At 50.3% G+C, this 27,219-nt stretch overlaps 1 protein-coding gene across 1 annotated transcript in view; it reads left to right on the forward strand.

Moving 5' to 3' along the window:
- Megf11 (multiple EGF like domains 11) overlaps positions 1-27,219 on the forward strand; it is a 330,164-nt gene that overhangs the window by 143,137 nt on the left and 159,808 nt on the right. The window contains exon 5 of the mRNA XM_051156648.1: positions 16,378-16,470. Within this exon, the coding sequence (XP_051012605.1) occupies positions 16,378-16,470 (93 nt within the window). The remainder of the gene's footprint in view (positions 1-16,377; positions 16,471-27,219) is intronic.

The raw sequence follows: 27,219 nt of genomic DNA on the forward strand, positions 1-27,219 counted from the left end.
AGGGGTCTTTGTTCTCTGGTGGCAAAGATTGTCCAGACTGCTAGAATAGCCCCTCCTGCCACCACCAGCCACCCTTCAAATACAGGTGACATCTGGTAACAAGTTGCTGTGAGTGACATTGTGAGGACACTGCAGGTCTTGTGGGCCACAGAGGGGAGTTGACAGAGGTGCCCTTGTGACTTTCTGTAAAGTGGGGATAACAGATCTGTTTTGCCTGTTTAAAGGAACTGGGGAAACAGAAGAAGAGACAAACATGCACCTTAGAAAGTGGGCGGGGTGGGGGTGGGGTGGGGGCGGGGCTCAGCTGGTATAGATGCTTTACCTAAAATACATGAAGCTCTGGGTTCAATCCCTGTCACTGCATAAACAGGGCATGGAGACAGGGGTTTGTAGTCCCAGAACCTGGTGTACAAGTAGAGAATTAGAAAATCAAGGTCATCCTCAACTTCATAGCAAGTTCAAGATCAGCCTGGGACATGAGTGACCCCCACCTCAGAGAGGGGTGGGGGGAATAGGGTTGGGGGCAGGAAACAACAACACAACCTGCTCAAGATCACCCCAGGCGACAGAGCCAGCTTAAGGCCAGCCTGTGCTATATTATACTCTGTCTCAAACAAACAAACAAACAAACAAACAAAACCCAAACTTAGAAATCTGAAAGGTGCCAGCTGACTAGTATCTAAGTACTGCAAAAATAAAGGCTGAAGTCTGTTTGCTTTTCTTCAGTCTGTCCCCCCTCCCCTCTCTCTTCTACCTCCCATCTTCCTTTGCTTCCTCCTTTCTTCGTGTGCCTTCAGAGTTTCTTCCCTGTGTAAATCCCGTGGCCATCGCAGATCAGAGAGTGACTGAGGAGCCGAAGAGAGGAAGAGAATGAAGGAAGGAAGGAGGCAGGTGTCTCACAAGGTTACTTTGAGAAAAGTTGGGGTGAGCGAGAGCGAGGCCCCTACTAGAGTAAATCAGTGCCCTGCTCGGTGTGACATGGATGGACCGGTCACCTCGGTCACTCAGAGAGTATGTGAAGTTCCGTTTTGCTGGGGGTTGGGTGACCCGTGGGATACAGATGCTGCCAGCCTTTGCTGCTACCTTACCCTCCCTCAGGCACTGTGGAGCCCCTGGAGAACCTGCTCAGTGTAATGGAGACCCGGTCACTGCTGGGAAATGACTTCTGGGATCTTCACTTAGCAGCAGGCAGAGAAGAATCTTTCCCCCAAGCTTTCCAGCTATGCCATTCCTGAGAGCAATGTGTGGTCACACTGTCACCGGGGACTGGCTGGTGTGTGGATGCTCCTGTGGGTGGCCGCAGAGGCTTTCAGGAGACTTTTCTGTCTTCCAGTTTCAGTAGTCTTCATCTTCTGCACAGACCACGTGTTCTCCTGGCTGAGGATGTATCAGCTGCAGAAGCTGGTTGTGTGGTCTTTGCAGGGATGCTTGAGGTATGTTTAAGGACATGCCCTGTAACTTCTCACAGAGGGTACCATTCTGATCTTTGCTGCTTTGGCCCAGCCTCCTGGGCTCTCCAGCACTGATGGCCACCTTGGGCGTGTTGCTATGACCACCGTATTTCCCTATTGCTGAGTGTACGTGCGTGCGTGCGTGTGTGTGTGTGTGTGTGTTAGTTTAGTCTTTTTCTTGTGGCTAGGTGGTTAGCTGTGCCCAGGCTTCTGCTGTTGTCACCAGTGCTAATGGCACATGACCGTGCAAACGTGTCATGGGCTCAAGTCCAAGTATGTTGAAGCTAGCGACTCCTTCAAAAGACACAGGGTAAAATGAATAGGTGGGAGAGGGTCCCTGACTGTTCACCCCAGCTTTTCTCTGCCTGCTTTCCATGGATTTACTCTGGTGTGTTATGTCATCCCATTGGGGTTGCCAGAATCACCCCATTACCCATTTGTCTTGCAAGCTCAGGTCTGTCAGAGGGGCCATGGCGGGAAGAGTCTCTCCAGCTTTGAATCCATACAGCCCTGAGTTTGATCCTGTTTCCACCGCTTAGAAGTTGTATAGCATGTGCTAGTAGACTTTAAATGTTATCTTGTTTGTTTGTTAATTTGTTTGTTTCTTGAGACAGGGTTTCTCTGTGTAGCCTTGCCTGTCCTGGACTCACTTTGTAGACCAGGCTGGCCTTGAACTCACAGGCTGGCCTCGAACTCACAGTGATCCGCCTGCCTCTGCCTTCCTGAGTGCTGGGATTAAAGGCGTGCTCTGCCTGCCAGGCAAACCACCCATTTGCCAGCAGAGGCCTCTGACTCGCGGGAGAAAGGAATCTTTTTAGTGACATGTAAGATGGGCTCCTGGAAGGTGGAACATTCCTGGCAGTCAACACCAGGAGAAGGCTGCAGTTTGATGAGGACACATTTATGAAATCACTCCCAGGAAGCGCAGGGAAGTTAGGGTTCCCAGGGCCAAGCAGCCCCTGATTTAGCTTCCATTGGGAATGAGTTCTAAACCAGATGGACCACAGGCTGCTTGCTGCTGGGGATGCGGCAGGTACCGAGTCCCTCAACCCTGGGTGGCCTTCGCACTAGATGGGGTGATGGTGTCAGAGCAGACCCTGGAAAGAGAGTAACATCAAAGGGAGAATGGTTCCGTAGTCGGCCACATGCGTCCTGGCCATGCGCTGCTGGGAGCTGTGCTTCCTACCAGTCCGTCTAAGCCCTACTTCAGATCCTGACAGAGAGAAGCCTCCTGAAGGCTGGTCAGGTGGAGTCAGAAGGGACCTAGAGCCAGAGGCAGGGCAGGGCAAGCTTGGCAGCACGGCACACAAGCTCTGAGAAGGAAGATTCCAGTTCAGTGAACCGCACAGCTTTCTAGGAATCGGAGTTGTCCAGAGCATCAGGGACAACACGGATTCATTCCATCAGCTACCGACAGCTGTTTACAAAGCCGCTCGGTGCTGTGCTGTGCTGGACCCCAGGAAATGATGTGAGAGCCAAGCAGTGTCATGTGACCAGGATAGGGCAGGGAAGGTGCTGGAGCGCATCTCAGGATCGCCTAAGGCACTGAGGTTGTTCGGGGTCGGCTTCCTAATGTGGATGATGTTTGAAGTGAGATCCATGTCAGTCACATGAGGAAGGGATGCCAGTCGGTGCAAAGGCCCTGGGAGCTGGAGAGAGAGCCACTTGTACTTGAAGACATGGCTGTGGCAGATGTCCGCTGCTGACGGAGCTCCTGGATGGAATTTGGCGTGAGATGTAGGTAAGCAGCTCAAATGCTGATGTCTAGCTGGAGTGGGGACTGTGTCATTATTTGTCTCTCTCTGCAAAGATGCTACAGTTCTGAGGGTCAGCTGATATCTCAGTGTTCAGCATGTTTATTTTTGCCTTGTATGTATGTATGTGTTCACACATGTGTGTGTGGGGGTGTGTGTGGAGGCCAGAGGCCAACACCAGTTGTCTTCCTCACTTTGTTTCTGCCTTATTTCTGAGACGCAGTCTCTCATTCTCTCATTGAATTTGATGCTCACTAAATCAGTTAGTGAGCGCCACCAGGCATCTGCCCAGCTCTGCCTCCCTAGATAGAGCTAGTGTTGAAGATGTATCCATGATACCTGGCTTTTTACATAGGTGCTGAGAAGCGAACTTGGATCTTCACATTTGCAGAACACACGCTTTACTGACTGAGCCATCTCCTAGGCCCTGAGCTCAGTATGTTTGAGGGCCAAATTCATCCTCCCTCTTTTAAAACCAGTGGCACTGTCTTGAGATAGGATTTCTGAGCCCTTGCTGGGGCCTATGGGGCTTTGTAGGCTTAATCTTATTTTGCCCTCCCAACTCCTTGGTTTGCTTGGTGCTTTATGGATAGACCTGGGGCCTTTGTAACCCAGGCTCGGTTTAATTGCTCAGGGCTACACAGCTTGCCAGGGAGAGGTACTGGGACTCCCACCCATGTCTGTCCAACTGACAGCCACATGCTGACCCACTCTCATCTGCTTGGGGCCTGTCTGATGGAAGACAGACACTTGGGCACTGGTCCCAGCTGTCCATCCTCATCATCACCTCTTTGGGGACCCTGTCATACAAGCCTCAAGAAGAGGCCAGCTCCTTTGAGGAAGGCATATTTTAAGAGAGAGGTAGAGCATTAAAAAAAAAAATCAGTGTTGAAAAAGAAAAGAAAGAAAGAAAGAAACTGCCTGACAAGCCTCATGCTTTGCTTGCCTCGTAAGTGGCAAGGATCAATTTCTAAAAGAAAAAAAAAATCAATCGGTTGGAATGTGTCTTTCTGGAGAAAGTCTGGCATCTGTCAAACGAAGGGGGAAAAAGACCTAGAAAAACTCTCTCCTTAGGTCGTGTGCTGGGGGCTGCTGACTCAGGCCGTATGTTCCAATATCATTAACAAGTTGAAAGCTGTTGCTCTTTGCTGGGACACAGGGTGGGGGTTGGAGCAGCTCAATTCGGTAAATCCTCAACAAATCAGGGAAGGCTGGGCTGCCAGAGCAGAGCCTGGGCCTTCTGCACCCATGGAGGATGCTGGCTGCCATGCTGGGCCTTTTATCAGGCCCTGTGGTTGGCAGGCTTGCTGCATGCAGGAACCCGATAGCAGCATTCTGACAGGTGGCAATTTTAATTGGTAAACCATTATTTACAGTTAAGCCATGTCGGAAGCAAGTCAGGCTAATATCTTGGGATAATAGGAAGGGATGTGAGGGAGGGCCTCTGATACTGGTCTGGTGTATGTGGGGTGTTATCATCTGACACTGGTGTTTGAGGATAGATGGCTCCCCAGGAGCTCTAGAATGGGGTGGGAGGATGCAGTCTTCCCCACTGGGTTTGCCTGTGACAAGACAGTCTTGGTCAGATACAGTTGCTGGCATTTTTCTACAAAGCATTTCTCAGAGCTGGGATGTAGCTAAGTTGGTAGAGTGCTTGCCTAGCATTCTGGAAGGCCTGGATCTCGTCCATCCTCAGCACCGGAAGGACGTGGTGACACAAGCCCATAATCACAGTACCCAGAAGGCATAGGCAGGAGGATCTGATATTCAAGATCCCCTTCAGCGACATAGTAAGCAGAGACCAGCCTGGACTACGCAACACTCTGTTTCAAAAACAAAAAACAAACAAGCAAAAACCCCCTTTGCCATCCCACCATGGGGCTGGGGCTTTGCATAGCCAGGTCTTTTAGCTAAGGTATACATTTACCGTCAAGCGGACTGGCATGGCCCACCTAGGAGATAGTGGGCCCTCAGTGGGGAAGGGCAGAGGACTTTGCTCCTGTCATGTCTGATTCCGTACTGGGACACTGAGATATGGAATAGAGACCTTGTTCTTGACTTTGTGGAGTTGGTAGGAGCTTGGTGAGTAGAGTGGAGAAATCAGTGCTGTGACCTCTGTGGCCACCCGGGTGCTGGATAGCAAGGACCTAGGCCAGCATGGGGCAGGTTTGGATTGTGCCATCATGAGGCGCTTCCTGGAGAAGGTGTTATTAAAGTGAACACATTTACACACACGTTCCCTAGGCACACAGCACAAATCTTGGACCTCTGTGAGAGATAAGTTTTGGCAGCTGGGTCATGCATGGTCTTCGTCCATTCTGTTCTCTGAGACCAAGAAGAGAAAGGTTATCTATATATGCATCGGTGTTTACTTAGCTGCGTGATTGTTAACCATCTAGCTGACCCGGACTGTGGCTTCTTCTACCCCCAGTGCCCAGACCCTCGCTCTCCCAGTTAAGGCTGTCTCTCCCTCCTTGTGTCCACTGACAAGGAATTCTTTCTAGCCTTAACCCAGGTCGTCTGATTGTCCTCTGAGCTGAAAATGTCACAATGGGGCCATGATGTCCCGGGTCCTCTATGTAGTTCTGAGAAGAAGAATGTTAAAAACAGTAGTGAGAGGGGAGGAAGGGCGCGGCTGTGTGCTCCATCCAGAGGTAGGCGCTTTGCGGGTATTACCTTACTTGGTGTTCGAGGTAACGTTCCTGGATTACAGCTGAGGCAGGTGAGGAAACTGCGGGTCTGAAGACACACAGTGAATAAGTGGCAGATCAGGAGCCCAGAGGCAAATACATATACAAACCTACACCACCACAGGGTAGCAGTCAGCTAGGGCACCATGAAAGGAAGATGAGGTGCTGGGGCCTGCTCGGAGGGCAGCAAGTGAGGAAGGATGGAACTTTTCATCCTGGGGTCTCCAGACCAGGAGGTTTTGTGCCCTTCACGTCCCTCCAGCCCTGCCGGGGAGTTGCTGCTTTCCTACACTTGACTGTTCCTCTCATGGTCATAGCCACCCCAAGCCAAGTCTAGCCATGCTGAAAAGAGGAGCCAGCTGCCTTGGCTCTTCCTGGCTGAGGGTGGAACTCAGGGATGGTGATTACAAAAGACTGGGTGAAACTCATCTACAGATTGTTTTAGAACCCCAGGGAGATCCCTAAGCCCCCTTCACAGACACAGACACCGTACATGCATGTCATATAGGGATGTGTGACCTTGGCCATGGTGGAATATTTCATGCTAAGCATGTCACCTCAGAATTGGCACTTAGGCCCACTTGGATGGAGGTCATTTTGTTTCTAAGCAGAATCCAATGACAACCTGGTCTGTGGCTTCTGCCAGGAATGCTAATGTCGGGCTGATCAATGTGCCCAGGGGCACAGGGGAAAGAGGGGTCATGGAGAGTTCTGGAAGCCATATGCTATGGAATCCCGAGGCCACTGTGTCTAGACCCTAGGCCTTCTCCAGCCCTCACTAAGTGTGGGGCTAGCAAACATGGGAGTTGTCTTTATTTGTCTCGACCTTTTCATGTGAGGGAATTTTATTGTTCCATTAGCTAGTGAGACCATTTGCAAGCAGCCAGGCAAAATATATTACCATGAGCACCTTGGGGAGTCACGGGTCGTCTCGGGTGGAATACTAATAGAATGAAGAATTGATTCAAGGGGCTCTCCACCATGAGGGCCAGCCAGTAGGCAGGAAGGACCAGTGTCATCTCTCTAGCTTGTCTGCTGAGGGGACCCCAAGTCTGATTTGAGTATTTGCTTGGTGCGAAGCTCTCATCCTGGGACCCAACTGCCAGTGCAAGTGCCTTCTTCTCCAAAGACTGCCATTTCAGCTGCTGTCAGCGCCTCAGGGCACATAGTCTCCACAGAAAGAGGCATTTTGTATGTGTGTGCACACGTATTTGTATGTGTTCACGTCTCTCTTCCCTCCCTCTCCTGCCTCTCCTTGTGTGTGTATGTGTGTACACACATGCATGTATGTGTGAAGGCTATAGGAAGGATGGCTTTGAATATTGTTCCTCTGGCATTGTCCACCTTTTCTTTTAGTCTTTCATGGGCCTGGAACTCACCAAGTCAGCAAGGCTGGCTCTGGTGGGCCAGTAAGCCTCAGGGATCTGCCTCAGCCCTAGGAGGACAGGTAGCATCACCCCTGGCTTTTCTTTTTCTTTTTCTTTTTCTTTTTAACATTGGCTCTCAGGCTCAAACTCAGGTCCTCTACTGACTGAGCTATCTCTTCCGCTCACCTCAAACTTCAATTGAATTGGCCCCCAACCCCAAAGCTGCCACACCACAGCCCTGCACACCTAGATGTAGAGTGACGGTGGTTCATACCACCAACCCCTTCATTTCAGACACAGAAATGGAGGGAGGAGGGAGGAGCTCAGCTAAGTTCTTTCTGCAAGTCAGCACCAAGTCTGGTACTGTCCCTTGCTCACCTCCACCTGAGGCCCTGCTGGCAAGGCGGCATATGGGTAAGAGCAGCCATTTGGCATCATGCACATGTGTGGGCTCTGGACCAGTTAGTTACCAGCAAGAGATGGAGGGTGTAACGGGGAGGGTCACTGGGGAGAGTTTAATGATAAAGTGGTTGTTTTTGTTGTTGTTGTTTTGTTTTGCTTTGCTTTGCTTATAAGGCTGGGGAGAGGGCTGCAGAAGCAGCTCAGTTGGTAGCGTGTTTGCCTACCATACCTGGCATCCTGGGTTCTATCCCCAGCATTGCATCACCTGGCTGTGATGGCGTGCACTGTGACCCCAACGTTTGGGAGGTAGAAGCAGAAGAGTGATGAATTAAAGGCAAATCCTCTGCTATTTAGCAAGTTTGAAGTCAGGCTGGAGAACATACGACCTCATCTCAAAACAATAAGCAAAGGCAGGGGAAGGGATAGCGGAAACCGCAGGGCAACAGTATAGCATCCCTCAGCCCTGAGAGCCACTCCCCAGGACCTCAGACCTATGTGGTGCTGACGATGAGGAGGCCAGGGGTGCAGTCCATGGAGGTCAGCCCTGGCACGGGGAAGGTGAAGAGGATAAGGAGGGGTGAATGCATTTTCAAGGGCGTGGCACGGTACTGGCTTGTAGTCTGATTTTCCAGAAGGCACAAGGTAGTTCTGACGGGGGGGGGGGGGGGCTTGTGTCGCTTACAGACAGTGATATAGATTCAAGTGGGGAGGGGTGGTTGAGACAAAAATGTCTAAAAAGGCCAAAGGAGAAAAAAATAGGTGAGAAATGGTATCCTAGCATACGCTCTTCCTAGCCAGATGTGCAGGTTATCCGGGCCTCTCAAGGGCATTTTCCACTCAGCAGAGGACCGGACCCCAGGATTTGGGCAGGGTATGTTCAGCACCTGGCAGAGAGGAAGGGTTGCTCACTCGGCCTCTTGTCCTGTCACACTCACTACAGTGACTGGTGCCACCTGCACAAAGCCATTGATCACAGCCCAGGTCATCAACGACTCTTGCGTGTTACTTGTCTCTGGTTCCCAGGAGAGGAGACAGTACTAAAATAAAGTACTAGGTCAGCAAAGTGTCTGCTGCAAATTCTGCTGCCTGGCCGTGTGCCCCTGTTTCCGGTGGATGGACCAATGCAGGACTGATTTGCTTTTGGCCTTCTTATATCTTTTGGACTTGTTTTACTGTCTGGTCATACTGGGGAGTGATTTTGTGGTAAAATAGAGGAAAAAAAAGAAGGAATCTTAATGGTCCATGGTCCATAGTTCCTCCAATCAGCAACCTTCAGCAGCAGGCCCCTTTCCTCCAAAAAATGCCTGGGAGTCAATGTTCTGGGCTCAGCTGACTCTTTCTTTCCACCCTATACTTGTTGTTCAAAAGCAGCTTGGGGATATGGAACTGAATGGATGTGCCCGTGTGCCAATAAAACTTTATTTACAAAAACAAACAAACAGGCAGCAAGTCAGCCAGTGCCATTTCCAGAGGAAGGAAAGAAATTATCTCGTTGTGGTATCAAGAGAGAAGCTTTGCCAAGCTGTGGGAAAAGGAAGGGAGAGAGTCTACAGTAGTGGGTGCAGCTGTGTTGGTATCACCTGAGGTAGGGGTGGGCAGGAGATAGCTCGTGTGGTCCTCCACAGAGTTGGCCTTCATCCCTTGTAGGATGTAATCCTGATTTAGTATTGAAGACACAGGGTAGAGGAGGATGAAAGACTTGATGTCCCTGGAATTGATGCAGTCGCTCCCTCTCTCCTACTCCATAGCACCCACCCCACTGTCTTCTCCAGCCACCTGGCCTGTGGACTAGCCCATGTTGAGGCAAGGGACAGATCATAGAGTGGAGGGCTTCTCTGTGACCTTGTTCTGAGGCCTGGCTACACACACTACACTGAATTCTGCTGGGGCAGAAGAGTGTGGGACCCATAGACACTGAGCACCTACTGTGTGGCGGCTTGCCAAAACTGAGGAGGAAGCAGCCTCTGTCCCCTCACCCCCAGCCCCCCCCCCCACCCCCCCGGGGATGGAGACCTCAGAGCGGATATCCCTGAGGTTAGCGTTTGAAAAAACTATGATAGTGAACTCCCTAAAGCATGCCGGGATGGCCTTTGGTTGAGTTTTTCTTAGTTTAGGGAACTATTGCTGTGACGAAAGGTCATGACCAAAACCAACTTGGGGAGGAAAGGGTTTGCTTGGCCTACTCTTCTGTGTCACTGCTCATCAAAGGGAGTCAGGACAGGAATTTAATAAGCAGAGCAGGAACCTGGTGGCAGAAGCTGATGCAGAGGCCATGGAAGGGTGCTGCTGACTGGCTTGCTGCCCATGGCTTGCTCAGTCTGTCTTTTATAGACCCCAGGACAGACAGTCCAGAGATGGCACTGCCCATAATGGGCTGGGCCCTCCCTCATCAATAGCAAATTAAGAAAATGCTCTACAGGCTTGCCTACAAGCCTGATTTTTTTGGGAAACATTTTCTTTCCTTTTCTTTTTGTGGGGTGAGGTTATTTGGTTTTGGGGTTTTTTGTTTTGTTTTGAGACAGGGTTTCTCTGTGTAGCCATGGTTGTTCTGGTTTCACTTTGTAAACCAGGCTGGCCTTGAACTCACAGAGATCTGCCTGCCACTGCCTCCCTGGGTGCTGGGATTACAGGTGTGCACCACCGTGCCCAGTTTGGAGACATTTTCTTAATTGAAGTTCCCTCCTCCCTAACCACTTGAGCTTGTGTCAAGTTGACATAAGACTATGGAGCAAAAGTTAAGGTAACTGGTGTGAAATCTCTAGGCCCAGCATAAAGTAAGTACTCAGAAAACAGTAGCATCCAGGAAATGGTGCTATGGTAGCAGCTGTTCTCTCTCTTGGACATCTATCCCAGATCCCATAGTATATACCTTACAGGCATATGTGATGTGTGTGTGTGTGTGTGTGTGTGTGTGTGTGTGTGAGAGAGAGAGAGAGAGAGAGAGAGAGAGAGAGAGAGAGAGAGAGAGAGAGAGAGAGACAGACAGACAGACAGACAGACAGACAGACAGAGACAGAGAGAGAGACAAAGAGAGAGACAGAGAGGGAGACAGAGAGAGTGAGACAGAGACAGAGACAGAGAGACAGAGACAGAAAGAGACAGAGAGCAACAGAGACAGAGAGAGAGAGAGAGAGACTGATCAAGAGAGAATGTTCTGGGAGTACACTTACTATTTTCTGGGTGCTCATCTAAGTGTTTTTATGTATTACATTTATTTATTTAGTGGTGTGAGGAAGAGACATGCATGTACCACAGTGTATCTGTGGAGGTCAGAGCTCCATTTATGGGAGTTGGTTCTCTCCGTCCACTGTGTGGGTTTCAGGAATCAAATTTATATCATCAGGCTGGTACCTTTATCCACTGAGCCGTCTTGCCAGCCCTGAAACCTTTCGTTTAATCTTTGCAATGACTATGAAGTGGCTACCACTGTTCTCAAGGCATGGAAGGGCTCATTTGCTTATGGTACTGGTGAAGTGAAAGTAGTTAGTAAATCTCAGATTCCAACTTAGGTTATGGCATTCTTTCCCATCAGGCCTCTGCCAGCAGATTCCTGCAGACCACCCACCATAGAGCACAGTGAAGGATAGGAGTGAGTGTGTGTGTGTGTGTGTGTGTGTGTGTGTGTGTGTGTGTGTGTGTGTGTGTGTGTGTGTGTGTATGAAAAAAGGCTCAAGTGTCACAGGGTGATGCCATGAGGCCCGAAGTACCTGCCCGGTGTACCTGCTATGCCCTATGAATGCTGTTCTTCATCTGTTCACTCGCTCACCACAGCCTGTGAAGTCTAGCCTGTCACTATCCCCGCCCCCCACTGAATGGAGAGGAGGTTAAGAGATGGAGGTGAGCAGAGCCACTGAATAACACCTGTAGGGTGAGCCCCTGGGTCCTAGATGCCATCTGGTCTAACTCCACCAACCTGCTTCTCAGCGGCAGTGTTCTCAGCATGCCAGGAGGTTGGAAGATGCTAGAAGCGAGATTGGATGGGAGGGCACTGAGAGGGGCTGAGGAGACAGAAGTTCAGATTTCTTACTAGGGCTGGGGAGTGGGAGTTGCTGCCCATTCCCGTTGGCTTGAGGCTGGCCCCATCAAGTCTGCGCTGCTGCGCCTGCCCATGAGCACGTGGGTGTGCAGTGGAAAGAGAGACTTGACTAAAGCCTCCTGTAAAGCTACAGGAGCCGGGGAGAGGGAGTCAGGGGTGGCAGAGTGTAGTGAGAATTTTGTTTATTTGTTTGTTTTAAAAAACACAGAAATATTATAAGAATATGTTTTTGCTTTAATCCCAGGTGTTGGGGATTTGGGGCTGCTTTGCAGCAGCTGACTATGATTTGCCTCATGCTCTAGCAGGGGCATGATTTTGCCAGCTGCAGATAGTTTCTACAATTATGAGACATTTGGAATTCTGGGAACTTTTCAGAGAGTATAAAAATGCTAGGGCCCTGAGTGGCAGGGTTGGTTTTGGTTGTTGTCAGTTGCAGTTTTTTAAGTCATTGTGCACAAAGAAGAGATTAAATATCCTGATGGTGAAGATTAAACTCGCCCCAAGGAGCTCATCGCCCCTGATAGGCAGGAAGTAGTCTGAAGGTAACATCGTCCCCTTTCCAACCCCTGACATCATTCAGAAATCTCGTTCCTTTCTTGTCTATCCTTTTTTCTCTTATTTAGTATTAGGGGCTTAAAAGGGTGGAAGAAAGAAGAACTCACAAAGTGGCTAAGTCTGACTACAGCAGCGTCCTAACCCAGTCCCTCCAGAGGGTCAGCTATATGGCAATCCGGAGTCAAAAAAAAAAAAAAAAAAAAGGAGCCTGTTACTCAAGGGACAGCTACTGTGCGAGTCTCAAGTATCTGAGGAGAGGCTGCTCCATCACTGGCTCATTTGGGATCCTGGGGTGGGAGTTGGGCTGCCGCAGGCCCAGCCCCAGGCCCAGCCTCAGCCCCAGGGGTCATGGTATCTTCACTAACCTTCAGTTGACTCTCCGCCTCTCTTCCCCAGGTGTTCAAACAGTTGCCCAAATGCCAGATCTATCAATCCCAGCCCCGGGTGTTTGTCATCAATATTTCAGGACTCAAACATCTGTCTAAACAACACCTATGAAATATGAATAGATCGAGGTTTTAACAAGCAGATGGTGTGGGCACTGTAGCAGGACAATGAGGGGATAGTGAGACTTCGAGGCACCCCAGCCACATGCCTGGAAGTGGGTCTGGGACTTGTGAGTGGCTGCTCTGCCTGTGCGGGCCTGGGGACCAGTGTTCCAAGGGGCTGTGGCTGCAGTATGTGGGGTGATGCTTGACAGACCTGTACTCTGCATTTCTGGGGCCCTGGAAGGGGCCCGGGGAGGAGGCTATGCTGTATATGACTTGCCCAGACTACCCAAGGGCCATTCCTGCTGGCCATGGAGAGGGTGCAGGGCTGAGGCAAGTGTCCCAGGTCTCTGGGATCTGAAGAGACGGGAAGGCAGACAGGAACTTGGTTGAGCCCTTGTTATTCCCACTTCTGTCTTTCAGGAGGCCAAAGCCCCTTCCTCTCCCCTTGCGGGGCACTCAGTGTGTGGAAGTTGTGGGTCTGGCCTGGCTCCTACTCTCGCTTAGCCTCCAAGGACCAGCTGCAGAGCTCCTGGGCTGCCTTGGTCCCTATGTTCTTGCCCCTTAGTCAGGATGGGGAGATGTTGAGTCTGAATTTTAAAAAAAGGTTGCACTGTCTGAACATACTCACTCCCTCCACCTTCAGTGGCCTCTATGTCCGTAGAGTTCGTCCTAAGTTCCTGACTGACTGACTGACTGACTGACTGACTGACTAGCTGTATATATATCTGAGATAATGGGTCCCTGAGCCTCACTTTCTCCGTGAATACAGTGAAGGGCCTGGGCATGGCATTCTCTTTCCTCTTTTGTGTCTTCCATGCCTGACACCCTGCAGGTTTAGAACTTATGGAAGGCTCCCACCACCTTGACAGAGACCCCCACTGTCAACGTTTGGGCTTTCCGCACTCAGGAGGCAAACAGCTGGGAGGTATCTTTGCTGAGATGAGGCTGACAAGCTGTGGCCTAAACAGGCCCAGCTGTGCATCTCACAGGGCCCTCAGCCTGCAAGGGATAGTGACAGCAGAGAGAGAGAGAGAGAGAGAGAGAGAGAGAGAGAGAGAGAGAGAGAGAGAGAGAGAGAGAGAGAGAGAGAAGCAAGGCCAGCACTGGGACCTGGCAGAGCCCAAGAGATTGGCATGAGCTGGGCAACAAGAGATGGGTACCTGCCTTCCTATGTGTCCCAGGGACACGGACCCATTTGAACCCATTTTGAATGTCCTTGGCATAGCAGTGACTTGCTAGGGTCTTGGTAATACCCACTGAGCAAGTCACTGTGGCTCTAAATGGAGTTGGTCCCCAGATCCAGGCTCAGCCTGGTTCCCTAGTCAGGGAGCTGGGAGCCATCCCTAGGGATGTCCAGCACTGGGGCTGTGAAGGTCGTTAGCACAAACCAGGGCTTTCCTCAATAGCCACCTGTGCAGATTGTGTAGGGGTGGCCTACGCAGACCCATGACCTGTGAACCATCTGAAATGGCTCTCCTGGTGTCTTTCTTGCCTGGAGACCTAGGCAGAGCTAAGGCAACAACTATAAAAGCAGTAGCTCCAGGCCCAGCATCTGCGTTAGGGGAGGGCTAAAAGACGAGCCCCCCCCCCCCCCCCCCCCCCCCCGCCACCAACCATAACTTGGCCCATTGTTACACCAGTAAGCATCTAGGCCAGGCAGGTGGGGGAGTGGCAGCCACTCTAGATTCTCCCTACCAGGCTACCTGTTCCTTGTCCCAAGCCAGAAACAGACAGCAAGATGAATCCACACAGCTCTCAAAGTAAAAGCCCTTTATCTCAAGCCCACCCGGGAGATTGACAAGGTTGATGGTAGCTGCTGATTTCCCGAGCTTGCAAAATTAGTGGGGGTAGCATGTGTGTGTGGGGTTTTCTGTAATTCTCCGCTGATGGATTAGGTGGTGGGGCAGATCTCTTGGGAAGCAAAGGGTGACCTTGGAAAATGTGGATTCTATCGAAAGGAAGGAACACTAATCTCCCTTCCTCACGCTCGCTGTCAATAAGGCTCCTCGGTGCCAGTGCGGTGGACGGAAACTTTGCTTGCTGCCTAGCCTGGCAGCTCCGAGGCTCTAGCATTTGACTGCGTGATAAGAAATTGCCAGGCACTTTCTAATTACAATTATCATCATCGTGGATGTCTCTCTTAATTACTTTCTTATAATTAGCTGTTGCTTTCCCCCCTCAGCATTTGTATACTTTGCAGATTTGCTGACATTTGAGAACCCCAAAATAGGGATGTTTGAGGAGGGGGGCAGGAAGGTGGTGGTGGGGGCACAGTGTCTGCTCTTGCCAGGCAGCCTGCTACATGAGGGGCTTGAGTGGGGAGAAACTGGGGCCAGCAAAACATGGTGGGGGGGGGGGTGGGGGAGGATGCAGGTTTGCTGAGCAGATGTGGCAAGAGTTTGGGAGTGCGGGTGAGTGGCTCTGGCTTGTGTGTGAGCCTCGCAAATTAAACACTGAAGTTTTTACATCTTTAGGTTTATTTTATTTTTAATCATATGTGTATGTGTCTGTCTATGTGGGTGTATGCCATATGTATGTGAATGCCAGTGGATGCCAGAAGAAGACATTGGGTCCCCTGGAAACTGTAGTTACGAAGTGGTTGTGAGCTGCCAGATGTGGGTGCTAGAAACTGAACTCAAGTCCTCTGGAAGAGCAGCAAGTACTCTTAACCACTGAACCATTTCTCCAGCCCCTCCCCACCGTTTCACCACTACCAGTTTTCCTTTTCTTTTTTCTTTCTTTTCTGTCTCTGTCTCTTGGTCTCTTAGTCTCTGTCTCTGTTTCTCTGTCTCTCTGTCTGTCTGTCTCTCTCAGTCTGTCTCCCTCTCTGTCTCTTTCTCTGAGATGGGGTTTTTTTAGTCTAGATTGGCTTCAAATTCATCTTTATCCTCTTCCCTTACTTAAACTCCTGAGCCCTGGCCTGGAGAGATGGCTCAGAGGTTAAGAGCCCTAGCTGCTCTTCCAGAGGTCCTGAGTTCAATTCCTGTCAACCACATAGTGGCTTGCAACTATCTATAATGTAATCTAATGACCTCTTCTGGCAGGCAGGTGGACATGCCCCTCCAGCATTAAATACATTAAATAAATAAATCTTTAAAAACAAAAACAAAAACAAAAACAAAACACTCCTGAGTCCTGGGCTCTTGGGTGTGTATCACCACATCTAGCCTGAAGGGGACTGTCTTTTTAGGGTAGGTCTCCTGTAGCCCATGACACGCCTCCAGCTTACTGTGTAGCTGAGAATGACCTTATGCTTTCGCTCTTCTCCACCTCCGGAGTGCCGGGATTAGGTGTGCGATGACACACATTGGCTTCTGCGGTGCTGGGGACTCAGTGTCAACTGAGCTACATCTCCAGCCCCTGAAAGGGCTGTTACTACAAAACCAAGACTGTGCTGTCTCAGGCTGGGGTTTCATTTTAGGAAGTGAGGCTGGGACAGACACAATGCCCTCTTGCCAGATGCATTTCAGAGTTAAACAGCTCAGGTTATATTAAATTTGATGTTTATCCCACAAGCCAAAGAGCTGTCTGGAGCATCCTTGGCACCAGGGACCCATGACAAAGTGGTTTCTTCTCTGTGCCCAGATGGCTGGTTTTCACTGTCTGCTTTTCTTCCTTCCTGTGCCCTCAGCCCTGTGCACCGAGGAGTGTATGCATGGCCGCTGCGTCTCCCCAGACACCTGCCACTGTGAGCCTGGATGGGGAGGTCCTGACTGCTCTAGCGGTGAGTCTGGGGGCCTTGGGTATCAGTGACCCACGGTTCTGACATGGGAGAGGGTGGTGGCATATGCACAGTTATTCTGTGTCAGGTGGGGGGTGACTTGGGATGTCAGAAAGAAGCCAGATGCAGCATTTGTTGGAGTCAAGGGCTCTAGGGGGGATAGGGAGGAGGTTCCTGGGATCTGTGAGGGTTGTAAAAATAGAGAGCTGTGGGGTCATTTTCTTTTGATAACTCACCTGTATATATATGGCTCTGAGGTTTGAGATGAACTTGGGATGTTGTGTGTGCCTGTACACAGATCCAGGTTGTCATTAAGCCTGATCCTTGGCTTGGCTGGCTCAGAAACTCAGTTTCATGGGTGTTTATTGATGTGTAAGGAGCTGGTATGTGAGGCTGGTGGCTACCTCTCTGTCCCCACTAGTAAGAGAAAGGGGCACCCCTAGGGGTAGGACACTGTGTTTCTATATCTCCATGCATGGAAGATGCCCATTTCTCAGAGAAACCTGCCTGGTTAGGAGGCAGGTACACCTTTGGACGACCCAGTGACCCATAGCAGCATGGCATGGTATCTTTATTGTGGTGCTAGTCCCCTCGAGGAGAGGTGTGTCAGCCAAAGGTTAAGAAATCCACCACAGGGGCTGGAGAGATGGCTCAGAGGTTAAGAGCACTGTCTGTTCTTCCAAAGGTCCTGAGTTCAATTCCCAGCAACCACATGGTGGCTCACAACCATCTACAATGAGATCTGGTGCCCTCTTCTGGCAGACAGGCATGCATGCGAGCAGAATGTGTATAAATAATAAATAAATAAATATTTTTAAAAAAGAAAGAAAGAAACCCACCACAAAGAGTACAGCTGGAGATGCATCCTCCCCTGCCTCCTCTTCCTCCGACAGCCTCAGAGGACCCCCTTCCATGGGTACATCCTATAACCAGTAAATAACACATCAATCCTGTGATCCCATTGGCTTTTCAGAGGCCTTGAATAGCATTGGAGCCCCATTTTCTTCCCGCTTTGAGTTGGTGTAGGATCTTTTCTATGGTGGCTTGAAGTGAAAGCATATCTAGGTCAACTCACGAGAGGTCTAAGCCCCACTGTTAACACATATTGGGAGTCACCTCTGTGTCCCCTATCCCACAGAGAGTGTGATGGTTGTAAAACCTTAGGGAGGGGAATGCTGGGTTCACAGGCAGATTGCTGTGAGTTCGAGGCCAGCCTGGTCTACAGAGTGAATCCAGGACAGCAAGCACTACACAGAGAAACCCTGTCTTGGAAAACCAAAATAAAAATCAAAGTTTGTCAAGATTCTGGGTCACAGCTAGGATCCCCTGTCCTGGCCTTTGGATGGTAACAACAGTAGCATTTCTCTGACATTTACCTACAGTGCTCGACCTGGATCCCTCGTGTGTACTAGCCTGAAACTCGCTCCTTTAATTCAGTCCTGAGTGTACACTCATTTCCTTGTCAATAAGCATTAATCCCCTTTAAATTTTTAGTAACTGTCTAGACTTCCATTCTGTAGTTACTAAGTGTATTTCAGCAGGCCTGGCTGGTCAACACTATGGTGGTTTCTGATCCTTCCCTGTCACTGGATCCTTTGGGCCTGTTAGTTGTAGAACTTGGGATTTTTTTTCAGTTTAGGAAGTACAAGACGGGTCTGGTCTGGGACTCTGCTGGCAGAGTGCTTGCCTGGCAATTATTACTGTGTGTTCATCCCCAGCGCTGTGTGAACTGAGCATATTGACAAAAGCCTGTGACTCCAACACTCCAGAGGTAGAGACAGGAGGGTCACCCTTGGCTGCATAGTGAGTTTGAGGCCAGCCTCAAAAGACCAAAATCAATAACAGTAAAAATCCTTTCAATATGCTATTGGTTGACCCTTTAACACCCATGGATACAGAGGGCTGGATGTATCCCCAAACCAATATATACCCTAAGGAATCCTTTGACGTGTAATTGATGAACACTCCAGAATTCAGAGCATGGGCCGGGGAGCTTGACCACCTTTGTGGAGGAACGTTGCACCGAGCCTGAGCTTGTCTCTCTGGCGGGAGCTTCCCATGTCCAGTGTGTACTATGTACTCTTTGAAGCCTACCCAAGGCAGCTGAGTCACACACAGACACCTCTTTGTTCTAGGATTGTGTATGTAGAGCCAGTGAGATGGCCTAGTGGGTAAGAGTGTTCATTGCCAAGGCTGACAACCTGAGTCTAACCCTCAGAATCCACACAGTGGAAGGAGACAGCCAACATGTTACCTCCTAACCACCATATGCTCTCTCTCTCTCTCTCTCTCTCTCTCTGAAAAAAAAATGTAATACAAATTTAAGTGTGTATATTAATCCTGGCACTGGGAAGGTGCAGGCAGAAGGATCGGGAATTCAAGGCCATTCTCGGATACACAGTGAGTTCAAAGCCAGGCTGGACTACATTAGACTAGGAAGAAAGAAAAGGATGAAAAGGATGAAAAAGAAGAAGGAAGGAAAGAGGAAGGAAGAAAGGACGGACTTGGCAATGCCCTCATATGCGATGTACGCCCCCTGGGTCTGGGCAGCCCCCTGAGTGAAATAGCTCTGTTTCTAAAGCGGCCAATGACTGATAACATCCAGTGACATAAAGACAGTCGGGAGCCCCAAGTCGCTGCCCTGTAGATTTCTCTCTCTCTCAGTTTTGGCACAGACCTTCCAAGAATATTTTGGGGAGTGTTTTCAAACTCTTGGGATTATGTATGCGTGAAGAAGGGCCTGGGGTCCTGGGTGAAAATGCCGGAGCAATTCTTCTTGCACCTGTCTCTCCCTCCGCCCCTCAGCAGCCCAATTTCTTCTCGGGGATAAATTCCCGGAAGTGGCAGGGAAGGATGTAAATATCCGTCATCTGGTACCTGCCCCGGCCCTGCCTTTTGCAGCTGCCAAGGGATTGAAGGATTAATCATTTTGACAGACCTCAAGGAGACAGATCTGGCTCTGAGGTGGGGATGGGGGCTCTACCCACTTTAGAACCCCACTACCTAATTTCTTTAAGGGCCATCACTAATTTCTTCCTACTCAGTAAAGGACGGAGGTAGACAGGCCAACTTTATGGATTGTTTGAGCTCTTCAAGCAAGCAATACGGGAAAACGGAGTGGCCTCGTGCTTGGCCATAAACCTGCGTCCCATAAAATAATGAAGTTCTACATCCACTACAAAGCATAAGAGGACGGGATGTCAGTTTATACTGGATAAGGACAACAGAGTGGCCCTTATTAAATTGCACAAGGCTCACAAGCAAAGATAAAAGGGGAAAGAAGTTTTCCTATATTGAATATCTAGCTTTTTAAAGTAATTAGGAATATTAAAGCGCTGACAATGATTGAGATAGAAACATTATTCATAACTTTTATTTCCGTGCTGGGCAATGATCCAGTATATTTCATTTATGAGGTTTGAGCTGTAAGGAGAAGGACGTGAGCCAATTCCTAAATTAAATATGCCCTGTTAACTTTTATAAATGAGGCCTAAGAATTAACTTGGAAGTTTAAGCTTTCATTGTGTTATTTAATTATTGTCTTTTCCCAGGCCCCACTTCTCTGTTCCCATGGTGCTTTGCAGTTTGGGTTGTAGACAACAGAATGAGATTTGGAGTTTGGTCTTAGGGATCCCCAGAAGTGGATGGGGTCAGTGTGAAAAAGGCTGCTATCCTGGAGTCTCCCCAGCATTTTCTTGCCTGGAGCGTCCCTTCTGTTTGCACGTCTCTGGGAAAGCCTGTGGCAATAACTTCTCAGTGGTGTCCCATTGACTGGCAAGTTCCTCCCCACTCTGGGATCCTGGGCTCTTGGTGGGACCACCCAGCAACTCTGAGGAGTGACTGCAGCAGGGCCCAGTGTCTGGTCTTGAATGGCGGTGGGTGCCAAGTTGGCTCTATGTTAGTTTTGCATTAAACCAACTTGGTGGTGTACACCTGTTGTCCCAGCACTCAGGTGGTACAGGCAGGAGGATCAGGAGTTCAAAATCACCCTCAGACATAATGAGTTCAGTATGGGATGCATGAGACTCTGTCTCAAACATAATTGCAATTAAAATTATAAAAGAAAAAAAAAAAAAGGAAAACCCTTGCAAGTTCCAACTTGTGCCCATGCTCCTGAACTAGCTAGCTAGGGGCCTGCTTGGCCACACTGATTCTCAAACTGACCTTTAACAAATTATAGATAAAATATGCATAGCATAAGATTTACCACAGTAACCGTTTTTGTGACATCAGTACAGTCAAATGGTCATGCAGTCACCAACACGACCCACCTCCAGACCTTTTTTACTTTCTTCAATTGAAACTCTGAAGCCATCAAACACTAACTCCCAGCCTCCCCTCCCCCATCCCTGACAGCCACTAGTCTCCAATCTTCTTCTTCCTCCTCTTCCTCCTCTTCTTCCTCTTCTTCCTCTTCTTCCTCAGGGTGAGGGAGTTGAGACAGGGGCTCACTAAGTAAACTAGGCTGGCCTTGAACTCATAGAGATCCGCCAGCCTCTGCCTCCCTAGCGCTATGATTAAAGGTATGCGCCACCACACCCAACTCTGTTCTCCTTTCTCCCCGACTCTTACTATCCTGTACTTGATATAAATGGGGGATACACGGGTATTGGACTGTTTGCAAGTGTTATGTTTCATTGCACCATAAAATAACCAAGTGTGTCAAAGGGCACTATAGACAGACTCAAGTGAAACCATTTGGATGGGGGACAGTGTTTGCAAGTCTTGTAAGTAACTTGTATCAGAATATACAAAGAAGAAAGGGCTGGGACAGAGCTCTGTGGTAGAGTACTTGCCTAGCATGGGTGAGTCCCCAGGTTCAAATTCTAGTATAACTAAAGAGAGGAGAAAAACAAACAAACAAACAAACAAAAAACACAAAAAAGAGCCTTGGATGGACATCTAGATATCACTCCAAGAAAATAAAGAAATGGGGCAGCTGGAGAGATGGCTCAGTAGTTAAGAGGGCCGCCTGCTTTCCCAGAGGTCCTGAGTTCAATTCCCAGCAACCACATGGTGGCTCACAACCATCTATAATGAGATCTGATGCCCTCCTCTGCAGATAAAGCACTCCTATACAATACATAGATAGTAAAAAGAAAAAGAAAAGAAAGAAATGTCTAACGGGTACATGCAGAGGAACAGTACCACACACCATTTTTTAAAAATGCACCACAAACCCCAAAGTGATGTCATTTTATACTCACTGGAATAACCTGTCATCCAAATGCAAAGCAAAAGCCGTACCCAGGAGGCTGGGATGGAGCTCAGCTGGTAGTGAGTAGACCCTAGAATGCAGAGCCCTGGGCTTGAGCCTCAGCATGCATAAGCATGCATAAGCTGGGCACAACGGCACACACCTGTAATTCTATTAGGCTGGTGACTGTTTGCAAGGATGCGTTAGCGATGCCTTAGGAGGGCTTGATGCCCTTTTCTGACTGAATTCTAGGGGAGTCTTGTCTGCCTCCAGCATGTGAGGCTATCAGCACAGTCTCTGCGTTCACTGCCTCACACTGGCACACAGACAAGGGGAGAGTTGAGAAACACTGTGGCCCCTGGCATAAGCCCTGCACTGCCACAAAGCAAGAGGACCCTTTTCTGGCTCCACCTCTGCCTGGGTGGTCCTGGAAAAACCCTTCCCACTCTTGGGGGGAGGGAGATGTAAATGAGACAGTTAGCCTGGAGACTCTAAACCCTAGCACCAGCTTGATGGCCATGGTAGTGGGGAGGAGGGGGACTTCCTGCTGACCGTATCTGTGAGAACATAAGCCTCCTGAGCTGCTTGCTTCTCTCTTCATTCTCAACCTAGACAGAAGTAAGGAGGTGTGGCAACCCTTTGGAGTGGGGGTGTTCCCCTCCTGACGCTTTCTAGCCTCTGTCAGGCAAGGCTGCTGCTGAGTCCTTAAAGGCCCAGGTATAGGCTGGTTCTCCTCACTAATCCAAGCAGGGTACAGAGGTACAGGGCCACTGAGGGGGCCAAGGCTCTCTCCTGGACTGTTTGTTGCTACATTGAACTGCTGTGTTGTCAAGGTTAGATCAACATCAGATGAATGCGTCTCATAGCAATTACCCCTGCTGTTGCTCACTTGGCTCTGCCTCACTTATAAAGTCCCTTGCAGATCCAGCCTGGGCTGCCTTCTGCCAGCATCTGTGAGGCCTGAGGGCCTTCCTCAGGATGAGGAGTCCCGTGTCAACCCCACACACTGGTGCCGCCACTGTGACGGGAACAGAAGGAGCTGTGGATGGCAGCAAATGCTTCGTCAAGGTCCTTGAGCAAGAGAGATAAGAGTGCACCTCCCCCCCTTGTCCCCAGATTATAACATGGAACAGTACAATAAAACCTAGGCTTCAACAGCCCTGGCTGCTGCCTCAGCAGCTCCGTGCACTCCCTCTCACAGTTTTATCCATGTAATGCACAATTGCTGAGCTCCTGCCAGAGGAGCTGCCAGCGAGGCCAGGGGGTTCACTATGGAGGAGGAGGGTGAGGCTCCCATCTTCAGAGGACCCCAGAGAAAGCCAGAATGATCAGCACAGAGCCAAGGACAACTGGATGCACTTGCCCTGTGCGAGCACTTGTGTAGAGGTTGGAAGTGTCTCCCTTGATCTTTCTCTGCTTTATACACTGATACAGGGTCTCACACTTAAGCCCAGACCTTACCTATTCATCTAGTGTAGCCAGGCAGCCTGCCCTGAGGGTCCCACCTCTGGCTGCTGAGCACTGAGCATCCAGGTGGCCCGCCCAGCATTTATGTGGGTGCTGGAGTTCTGGACCCTGGCCTTCGCACTTTACCCACTGAGGGTCTGGCCTGGACTCTGGCTTTTAGCGGGGAGGGAACCCAGATGTTTGAGAAAGTAATCATGAGAAGTAGTGGGGAGCAGAAGCCAGGTGTACAGCCTGCTCCCCACTTCACAAGTGGAAGCTTCTTAGAAGCAGATCCAGAGTGGGTAAGCAGTGGCCGCGAGGCCCACAGCCAAGGCTTGTTAGAGGTCTGAGTCTTCCTTTTGAAACAAGGATATCATGATTGTAGCCCAGGCTGCCCTCAAACTCACAATCCTGCAGCCTCACCTCTGGCTGTTATCACAGGGTTCCTGTCCCATCTTCCTGACACTCTCCACACAGATGAAGGTGAGAGAGATGGGAAGGTTGGCAATGGAGAAGAGGCTGGGAAAGATCCCAAGAGAGCAGAAAACTCCCTAGCCCCTGTCCAGAGTCCCTGGCAGCGGGGGATCCAGAACAGGCCAGCAAAGGGGCGGGTCTTTTGGCTTCTCTGCCCATCTGCTCTCCTGGGTGAGCTTTCTCACAATCCCAACCTCACTCTGTTGGGGATACCCAGGCCCAGTGGCAATGCCAAGAAGCCCGGAAGGGCATGTATTGGTTCCTCTCCAACTTACCTTCGCCCATGGATGGCTTTCTGGAGAACTGAGGAGCAAGAGGGATCAGATGATGGGGGACCAGTGTCAGATGATGAGGGACCAGTGTCAGATGATGGGGCAGGTAGGGCCAGCTTGGAGACCTCAGGATTTAGGACTAAAGACAACAAGCTGTTCCCATGCCTTCTCAGTCCTGGGACCAGGTAGTGGTTCTGGGATGACATGTACCAGAAAGGAAGGGAGCCCTTCCCAGAACCCACAGGGAATCACCAGGCTTAGCCTGTGCCCACCCCACTGGGCCCTGAGAAGGAAGGCTCTAGGCAGAGGGTGGAAGTGCCTTAGGATTCCCTCACACCTGGTATCTGTTTCCTCTGAAATCAGGAAGATCAGGGATCAGAGTCATATCCTGAAAGCTGCCTTTTTGTACTGGGCATCCTATAGTTCATACTGTGAGTTGCCCGTTCGAGGGAGTATTGGTGATTTTTTAACAAAAAGGATGGGGGTGGGGCGTGGGGAGTGTATTCTACCCGACTCAGCTCTGGCCATCTGCTCCCCGAGAACAAAATTAATAAGTGACACACAGGGAGCCTTGAGAGCTGGAGAGTGGGAAGGGGCGGGGGGGTTCGTCTGCCTCAAATGTGACAAAAGCAGAGCAGAGGGGCAGGAGCCAAGCTGGCATAGTCACGAGGGGCTGGCAGCCGATGCCCACACCCCTCCTGGGCTCCACGGGGGCTTGTAAAGGACACGGCTCTCCCCTGTACGTGGCTCTCCCCCATATGCGGCTCTCCCCCGTACACATGAATACACAGCAATGCTTCCAGGGTGGTGCGGGGAAGCATGGTTCTCACCGGGAGGAAGGAGTCACGAAGCAACTGGGCTGGGTGCCCACCAGGTGGGCACGCCAGAGAGGGGGAGAGAGAAGTACAGCCTCTCAGCCAAGAGGGCTGGGCTAGAGTGTGCTGCTGTGACGAGGTCACTGCAGCCCCAGCAGGCTCTGAGTTTGCAGTTTGCTGGAGATAGATGTGAACACACAGCGACCCTCCACAGCGTGGGAGTGGCCACCAGGACTCTCGTGCTCCACGGGTTAGGATGCGAAGGCCCAGGCAGCTCAGCTGCTCTACAGTGAGGACTGGCTAGGTGTGTTCCTGCCACAGTGTCAGGCTTTGCACCGGGCCACAATCGCACTGGGTAGCCTGCCTTCCTAACTCATGCTCAAAACCTACACCTTGTACAGTCCTATAGCCGTTCCACCACTGCCCTCATCACATCAGCAAGGAAACTGAGGCCTCAAAGACACACAGCTGGCTGGTGGCAGAGCCAGGGTTGGAGCCCGGTCTCTGTAGACCACACTCAAAGTTCTAGCTGGGACTTCTTTCCAGGGCTGTGTCATCTTTCTCTAGTCTCCTTCCAATGCTTGGGAAATGAGGAGGCTGTGAAAGTACCACAGGAGGCCATGTCATTGCCCCCCGCCCCCGTAGCCTGTAGCAAGAGCACAGCTCTTCAAGTTGCCTTCAAGCCCCCTCATGTCACCTGCCTAGCTACCACCTTGTTTTCCCTCACTCTCACCTTCATTGGCTGCTTCTCTTGTTGCTGTGACAAAATACCAGGGGGTGGTGGCACGCACCTTTAATCGCAGTGCTTAGGAGGCAAAGGCAGGCAGATCTCTGTGAGTTCGAGGCCAGCCTGGTTTACAGAGCGACAGCCAGGACCATGTAGAGAGACCCTGTCTCAAAAGCAGACAGAGCCGGGCGGTGGTGGCGCATGCCTTTAATCCCAGCACTGGGGAGGCAGAGGCAGGTGGATCTCTGTGAGTCCAAGGCCAGCCTGGTCTACAAAGTGAGTCCAGGACAGCCAAGACTACACAGAGAAACCCTGTCTCAAAAAAACAAAACAAAAACACAAAAAAATAGACAAACAAGAAGATGAACAATAATAAAGGAAGTGTTTATTCCGGCTCACAATGGGCGGGTAACGTCCATCGCGGTAGAGAAAGCATTATGGTAGATGGATGAAGCAGCGGGTCACACAGCATCCACAGCCAGGAAGCAGAGGCTGATGGATGCTGGTGCTCAGCTTGCTTTTTCCTTTTCATTCATTCTGGTACCCTTGTCCATGGAGTGATACCTCCACAATTAGGGTAGGCCTACCTCAATTTACCTACTCTAGAAATAGAAATTTGTCTCCTAGGTGACTCTACTCATAGGTCCTTTCAAGTTGATGATCAATATTAGCCATCATACACATTCTCTCAGTAGTCTCTTATTCTCATCTCCCCTTGGTCCATTGGCCTGTGGCCAATTCTAAAGCCAGGGCAGTATCCACTGTGCCCACCATGGTTGCACACTGTGATAATGGTCCTCAGCACCCTGATGCTCTCACTTTTTAATTGTATGTTCACTCTGCTCATCCCGTGCCCTGAGACCTTGTCCACAGCAGGGCTGATGTCTTCTTACTTGTCTCCACCACACTGAGCCCCTCACATCGATCCTTTGGAGGAAGCTGGGATGCTTTGTGGCTAGAGAGAAAGGAAAGATGCTGGGCTGGAGAGAACCAGAGCCACAGGGAAGATATAATTTGAGGTTTCAGTGGTCAAGATGAAACAGAGTGCCAAGGTGCTAGGGGGGACTTGGGAGCCAGGCCAACGTGACAGCGCAGGCTGGATGGTATGTGCTCGCACACCAAGGCCCAAGAGCGTGACGGTGACTCCACGGGCAGGGGCAACTCCTGAAGGTGCATTTTGCATCAGTTGAGTCTGAATTGCTTCTAGGTGGGACACCTCCTGACCCTTTCTTCTCCCAAGGTACCTGTGCTCACGGTATGGGAGGAAGGAAGCTGCCAAGTGCTAGAGCCCTAGCCAGTCTTTCCAGGCCAGCTGGGCCATGTCCTCTTCCCTTTGTGCCTGACTAGAGGTGACCAAGGAACATATGGTAACTCTCTTGGCATTGGGTGGGTAGCAGATTGGATGGGGGAGCCACCGTGATTAAGAGTTGATGAGTGGATCTGGGTAAAGAATGACCTGGAAAGGCCAAATGGGCATATCTTAGCCAGACACCTTCTGCGTCCTGCTGGACCAGGGAAGGAGACTTGATGGCAGTGAGTGACCAAGGGAAGCATTTGGGGAGATTGCTCCCAGCATCTCTTGCCCCAGCCTACCTCACCTTCAGTCCTCACACCCAGTGAGACCCCTAAGCAGGCAGCTACTGCCTAACGGGAGGGTGAGGCAGAACTGAGGAATCCGTCACCCCTAATAAGGGAAGCCCATTCTGGCAGTCTGGGTAATAGGACTCAAATTGAATAATTAATAAAGTTATAAAAATATGTCTACTTTATGGCCAGAATAACTCAGCCTCAATTAGAAGCAATTATTTCTTGCAGTAATAC

The sequence above is a fragment of the Acomys russatus genome, chromosome 14 (assembly GCF_903995435.1).
Source record: "Acomys russatus chromosome 14, mAcoRus1.1, whole genome shotgun sequence".
Lineage (NCBI taxonomy): Eukaryota > Metazoa > Chordata > Mammalia > Rodentia > Muridae > Acomys > Acomys russatus.